Source organism: Alligator sinensis, unplaced genomic scaffold (assembly GCF_000455745.1).
Source record: "Alligator sinensis unplaced genomic scaffold, ASM45574v1 scaffold221_1, whole genome shotgun sequence".
Taxonomy (NCBI): domain Eukaryota; kingdom Metazoa; phylum Chordata; order Crocodylia; family Alligatoridae; genus Alligator; species Alligator sinensis.
The window spans coordinates 2,942,964-2,949,883 of NW_005841948.1; the positions used below are offsets into that span (position 1 = coordinate 2,942,964).

General features: G+C 45.5%; 1 protein-coding gene across 3 annotated transcripts in view; it reads left to right on the plus strand.

Moving 5' to 3' along the window:
- The window catches only part of MSRB2 (methionine sulfoxide reductase B2), a 32,155-nt gene that overhangs the window by 10,665 nt on the left and 14,570 nt on the right, over nt 1-6,920 (plus strand). For 2 of the 3 annotated variants that reach the window (XM_006020170.3, XM_006020169.3), the window contains exons 2-3: nt 4,505-4,611; nt 5,707-5,783. In XM_006020170.3, coding sequence (XP_006020232.1) covers nt 4,505-4,611; nt 5,707-5,783 — 184 coding nt within the window. Of the gene's footprint in view, nt 1-2,317; nt 3,869-4,504; nt 4,612-5,706; nt 5,784-6,920 lie in introns of those variants that run through there. The other variant, XM_025199707.1, reaches the window with a different exon arrangement.

Consider the following 6,920-nt stretch of genomic DNA (forward strand, 5'->3'; position numbering starts at 1 on the left):
GGAGCCCGCCTCCAGCCGGCGCTGGTGCCGCCCTCTCCTTGGCAGGCAGGAGCTGTGGGCCCAGCTCCCCGAGCTGCCAGGCAGCCCCTGGAGAGCGCCAGGGCCTGGTTCGCTGGGGGCAGGAGAAACCGCCTGCTCCAGCTGGAGGGAGCCTCTGCATTTGCAGCCCTGCTTCCCCTGGCCTCACCTGCCCCAGCCTGTCACAGCCCTAGCCTGGAGGAGGCTGTTCAGCACAGCAAGGACCAGCCTTCTGGGCTGCAGATTAGCCCCACACCCTCCCCCAGTGCCACCCCCATCCGCTTCCCCTGCCCGAGCTTGTTGCTCTGCCTGATTTGCTGCTCTGCTGTCTGCTCCGTGCCCTATCTGCCACTGTGCTGCCGGTCCCCTCCCTGATCTGCCTCGTGGTACATACAGGGGTGGCCCGTGTCACGGGTTGGCCACCCCTGGTTTAACACTGGGCCTCCAGCCCTCTGCACTGGGTGCCATGGGAAATGTCTTTTGTGATGTGGACTCGCCATCTGCCCTGCATCCCATTCCTAGAGCTTCCAGTCCTGAGGCACTTTAATGACACTGACTGAGTCCAAAGGCTATTTAGATTATTAATCCCTTTGTAAAAGTTAATCAGTAATGGGTGATCAGTGCCATTTATGGAGCATGCATTTATAAAACACCAATCCTCTGCTGTTTGTCCCATGCTCTACTTTTTCCTCTTCACCTTAACTTACCTTCCCCGTCTCCACACAGTGTTGGCCATGGAGATCCCTATTTATCCATCAGGTTCTGTGGTCACTGTTCCGTACGCAGCAATGAATTGTTCCAAGTGTACTAACGTTGTCACTGCCTCAACTCCCAGACTGCTGGCAAGCAGGGGAAACGATAATACCATTCATCCACGGCTTTTTTCCACAGTTCTTAGCCAATTGTAGCTGATCAACTTCATAGATGATCCAGAACCAAATACTCCAATGCTTCAATACATTTCTAAGAAGGAGACCTTCAGTTTGTGAGCAGCCATGCCGACACTTTTTTATTCCTCACCAATAATATGTTCGGGGGAATTGGTACTTGATGCTTTTGTGACTTGATACTCTTGACTCCCTCTCTCTGTCTGAGGGATGAATCACTGGGCTGTGGTCAGGTTTTCTCTACCATCTATCTCCTCTGTACTCGTGTGATTTTCTAACCCATGGATGAGCTTGGGCCAGCTGCTCCAAGCACATTTAAGATTAGGAGCAGCCAGATTTCGACTGCAGATCTACATGCAGGACAAGGGAGATGGACTGGTACAGCTGAGATTCTTGCCTGGTGAGCTGGTAACACTCTCCAGCAAGTTTGGAAACTGTGGCTTTGTTCTTCTCTGCTCTTCTCTTTAGGTTCTTTGCACAGCGCCTGATACTGTTAGGCCCTGCTCCGTAACTATGGCTGCGAGATGCTACAGTAAATAAATACTGTACCACTCATTGCTGGTAGCATCTCATCACCTTTCACTACTTTATTCAGTGATGTGACTACCATTGTCACATGCAGTTCACTATCTCTTGTCCTCTCCCTAGGCAGAAGAATTTGTATGTACAGGGTTGGAATTCTTATGGGTGAAAATCTTCTATTGGACCAAGCGTATCATTGATATAGATACAGGCAAGCTTTCAGGTATCACAGTACCTTTAGGCCTATGATTCCTATGTTTATACCAGCCATACAATTGGTCCAATAAAAGCTAGCACCCGCAAGAATCCTTGCCTCTCGCACGTCTCCTGGACCATCGTGGCGACAGCATCGTTGTAACACTATCAAAAGAATGGAAGATATGTACAGGTTTTGTGTTTTGTTTCAGTAAGGAGTTGGTTTTGGTTTTTTGAGTACAAACTGCTGTGGGTCTGTGTCTGAGAAGTCAGATTAGAGAAAAGTGGCCTCATACAGGGAATGAAGGTGGTAAGGTTTACGATGGTCCTTAGTTCCTGTGAGTGCTTGTTCTGCTGGCCTTTGGGAGAGCTCCAAATGAGACCTACATACCCTTAGGATGGAAAGTTCCACTGTGCTTTGACCACAGTTCTCATCCTGGGGCTTTGAGCTAACTCTAGATCTCTGTGTTAGCCACAGCCCATTTGGGAATGTTGTAGACTAGGAGCAAAATCTTGTAACTTAATAAGCAAAATCTTGTATTCTGCAGGAAGTCAGTGTAGAGTAGCGATTCTCAACCAGGGTGCCATGGCATGCTGTTAGGTGTGCAAATATGATTATGCTGAGTTTTTTGCAATAGAAAAATTGCTGTATTATTTTTCCATGGTCAAAAATGTGTAAAAACAAAGAGCTGACGTTTTCTGAGGGGTGCCGTGAGCCTAATAAGGTTGAGAGCCACTGGTGTAGTGTGAAAGGCAGGGATGAAGAACCTGGAGCAACCTGCTATGGTGAAGACATGTTACAGTCTTCTGTACTAGTTGGAACTCCCTGAGTACTTGTTTCCTGCTCAGCTGTATTGGACTGCTATAGTCTAGACAGGAGATGATAAACACACGTATAACTCGGGCTTGGTTCTTATCTGATAGGACGAGAGGGAGTCTGTTAGCTCAGAGATCAACAGCCTACAGTCCAGTCTGCAAGCTGGATCTGGCCCATGGTTCCATTGGATCTGGTCTGCAGAACTGGCACTTCAGTGGTGTTTGGCAGCAGGAGACGTTGTGTATGCCATGCTGCACCTAGGCAGCAGGTGGTGGGTGGCTTTGCCTATGCTATGTCATGGCTAGGTGGCGGGGAGAAGTGGCAGCCAGGTTCTAGCATCAGTGGATCTCGGAACTGCTGCTGCCAGAAAATGTTGCCAACTGTTGTGCTAGTTAGTTAAAGATGATAGCATTGCTTGCTGGTGCTGCTTTGTGGGCATATCTACACGTGCCCCTATTTCATCATTGTTACTGCTCCATCAATTAGTACTTCCTTTAGGAAGTACAGCACATTGTTATTTTAGCCACAACGTTGCTGTAGCGATATGCTATAGTTGTAGCATCAGTTTTTGCCTGCCGACGCTACGTTGTCTTAGAGTGTTGCTACAGCGCCGTAGATGTGCGCTGTGAGAGTTTAGTGCCAGCAAGGAGTCCTGAAACACCTGTAAACCATGGATTGAATTGGCATCTAGGATTCATCTGATCTTAATTTATGCACTGATCTTGTCCAAACACTGTGTCTGTGGCAATGGTATGGTCTCTGTACTAAAGTATAGTTAGAGTATGTTGTTGGTGCTGGAGTCCATGTCATCTGATCTGTTCACCTAGTGGCTCCCTGTAGAACCTGAATGAGGCTGAAGGAGAGAGTTGATCCTTGTGCGACTCCACAAATGAAGTGTCTAGTAGTGGGAGTGCAGTTTCCCATCTCATATCTTTGGACAGAAGATTAATTAAACCATTTTAGTGCTTTCCCCAGGACACCCTCCATCTCCCAGGTAGGATAGTAGTATGTTATGATTGACAGTGTTTAATGCTGCAGTGAGATCCAGGAGGGTAAGGATAGACATCTGCCTTCTATCCACTGATGGGAGGAGATCATCTCAGTGAGGTCAGTACCTAATGTGAGGTCAGTACCATAGCCTGGCCAGAATCCACATTATGCCATATGCCTGATATTCTAGTTTGATTTTGTTTTTGGTTAGATTCTCTGTGATCCTGCTTACAGCTTTGATACTGGACAGAAGGTTTGATACTTGACAGTAATTGGCTAGAACCAATGTATCTAGTGGGGCTGTTGTGTATTTGAAGGGGCAAGCTTCATTCCTTTAATGAGTCGCTGACTGTTTCCTTCTCTGAATGAGGCACTGGAAGCAGCTGCTCTGAGGACAACATATCTGGGATGTTTCAGCATCACTGCTGCTGGGGTTTCAGTAAGATCTTTTATGATCCCTGTAGCTTTGATGGTCTGCAAATGAGCCTAAAATCTGCGCCAGCTTTGGCTCTGGTTTATGAGGTTCATATTCCCAATTCTGCATGGGTACACAGGGATAAGGAAGGAGCAACTGCGGAGTAGCATTTAAGATGGTGTTATGCTGATCTTAGCCAGAGTGGAAGGCTGAGATAATGGAGCTCTGATGGAGGGTCATGGAACCCCCTAACTATGCAGACTCCAGTTTGTGTAGACTCTGCACAACAAAATAGATGCAGAGACTGCAGTCAAAACCCTAGAATATAAGGGGTTGAACTAGATGACCTCCAGCGGTCCCTTCCAGCCCTACTTTTCTACGATAGGATGGAAGCTGGCATGAAGTTCTCACCCCACAGCACAGCCCCTGCTTATCTTATGGTTGTGCTTGGTATTCACTTTCCAACACTGCTTTCCTTTCCTATGAATATCCCCATATAAACCCCTCAGTATTCAGTTTATTTGGGTTTTGTTTGGGCAATGTGAATTTCAGTGTGATGTTGAGGTAGAAAGCAAGCAACAGATTCTGGTTCTAAAAAAAAAATAGATATATTTAAAGATACAAATCTATGTTGCTTTTTTTGCCCCCCTCTAATTAAAGGTGCAGGGTCACTGACTAGATATGATGAAACAGCCATTGCTACCAACTGGCAAAAAAAATTGACTCCAGAGCAGTTCTATGTCACAAGAGAAAAAGGAACAGAACTGGTAAGGAAGAGATTGAATGCCTTTCCAGAGGGAGGAAATGGTAGGAAAAAAATGTCATTTGTGTTCATGTTTCAGGGATTAAACCATTTTATGGATTGGCGGATTAAGAAAAAAAACTTTTCTCTGGGGGCTACTGTTCACACAGCTGCCAACTGCAGGGTTTTTCTCTCTCTGTCTGAAGCATTTGTAAATTTGGCCACTGTTAGGGACAGAAAGCTGGACTAGACAGGCCATTGGTCTTGTACATCTTTTTAACTCCCGCACATGTGAACTGGAAAAATAAATGTCAGAGCTACAGCTTACTCCCGCCACCTCCTCCTAGTCTTGGTTTATTTCCAAAATCAAAGCTCAGAACCTGAACAAATCAACTCAAACTACAGGCTGATGATCACAGGGCCCTTTCCAGCCCTGCCAGCTGGAAGAGGAAAGAACATCTTTTTCCCACAGAGTAGCCTTCTTTACATCCTCTTCCCCTTTTATACTCCATCCAGATCAGCCAGCTGAGAACCTGGTGACTGCTTCCATGCAAGATCACATTCTCCCCATATCACCATGCTGGATTTCATTCCATAACTGCGAGGCTGTGTGGTTTAGTAGAGCTCACGACTGCTAAAACTGGGAGCCCTGAGCTTCAGAGTTCCATGGCCTGACTCACTATGTGCTACTGCACAAGCCATTGTAACCTGGATCTGGATCCTTATCTCTAAAATAAGGATCACAGTTCCAGGCCTCCTGGGTGAGCTGTGTGTTAGCTTGTAGAGGGCTTTGAAGTAGTAGAACCCAATATAAGTGACTTGCTCAGTGGGATGTTACACACTTCACATGCTTGCAGAAGGTCATGACTTTTGCCCTAGTTAACCTAGTACCTGGATGATTTACACATTTGTTCTGAAGGCAAAGGCTTCCCTTCACTTTTAATCCAAAGGCCTCCTCTCCTGGATTTCTTTAGTCTGATAATGTTTATTCTTCAAAGTCGCCCCCCTCCCTCCCCCAGGAAGCCACCTTTTATGTATTGCTCCTGTTTTAAATCTGACTCCTGCATGTTTGTTTGAGATGTTGTTTGTTTAAAAGTTGTTAATACTTTTTTATTTTTAGCCATTTAGTGGAATCTATCTGAATAACACTGAGCCAGGGATGTATCACTGTGTCTGCTGTAATGCCCCACTCTTCAGGTAAGAATCTTGACATTGCAATGCATATGGCTGTCCTGACCAGTTTATACACTGACAGGAGGTACACTGTAGTATTTAATTAGGAACAATGCCGTAGAAAAATCCTTTGATGCCAGCAAGCTAAACACTGTTAATGAGATTTCCAAGATGGTGGTGGTAGCATAGATTGTAGGTGAAGATCTTTTAAGATACTCAGAAAAGTTATTACTGCTCATCTGTCTGCCAACAGTGGGCCTAGTACATTACAAACAAAAAAAAATGTGGTTACTGGCCAAGAGGCTTGTGGCATAGTTCAAAACAAGTTGAATCAGTGTGTTGTGCTCAGGTGAGTTATAAGTAGTGTAAGAATGGGTGTTACCAGATTTGCCCATTACTTTGGGGTGTGCTCATTTATTAGGGATATGTTTCTAGGGTCTTGGTAAGTCTGTCAATGTGCTGCTTGTGTTACTTGTGTTTCTATGCGGAGCTGTATATCTCCTTTCTGCAAGTCCTCACCCCCAATGGAGCTATCTTGCAGGACTCAGTTTCAATGGGCTGGGTTCCTCCAGTCACCAAATCAGTCATACACACAAACATACACAAATTAACGTGACACGCCTGACCCGGCTGGGTTGATCAGCATGGTCAGGCTGACACCCTCATATGCCAAGAATCAGTTCATCAGAGCAACAATAAACTGCAGTCAGACACAAGCACACAGATGAACAGAATCCCTCTGAATCCAGCTGGGTGTCCAGCTGACACCCTCATGGGCCAGCATTCAGTTCATAAGGGCATGTCTGAGTCAAACTTGGTCAATCAGCCTGTACAAGCTGATCCCCTTATGTGTTTCAAACTCAGCACGTCCCAATCTTTAGCCTCTTGATGAGCAAACCCCACAGTATTTTTGGGCTTCACAGGGATCTTTAGCTTAGGTAAAAGAAGCATTGCTGCAGAGCACGGGAGGAAAGAGAAGCAGAGAAGGAAAAATATACCCAGTTACTACTAGTTTGACTATAAAAGTTATTTATTGCTAAGCATATGAAATATATAATGGTACTAATAGTAATAGACATGCAAAGAAAAACAAACACAAACAATTACAGTATTACCCTGGTTTCACTAAGTATTTGGGGAAACTTAGCTCAAGCTTAACTA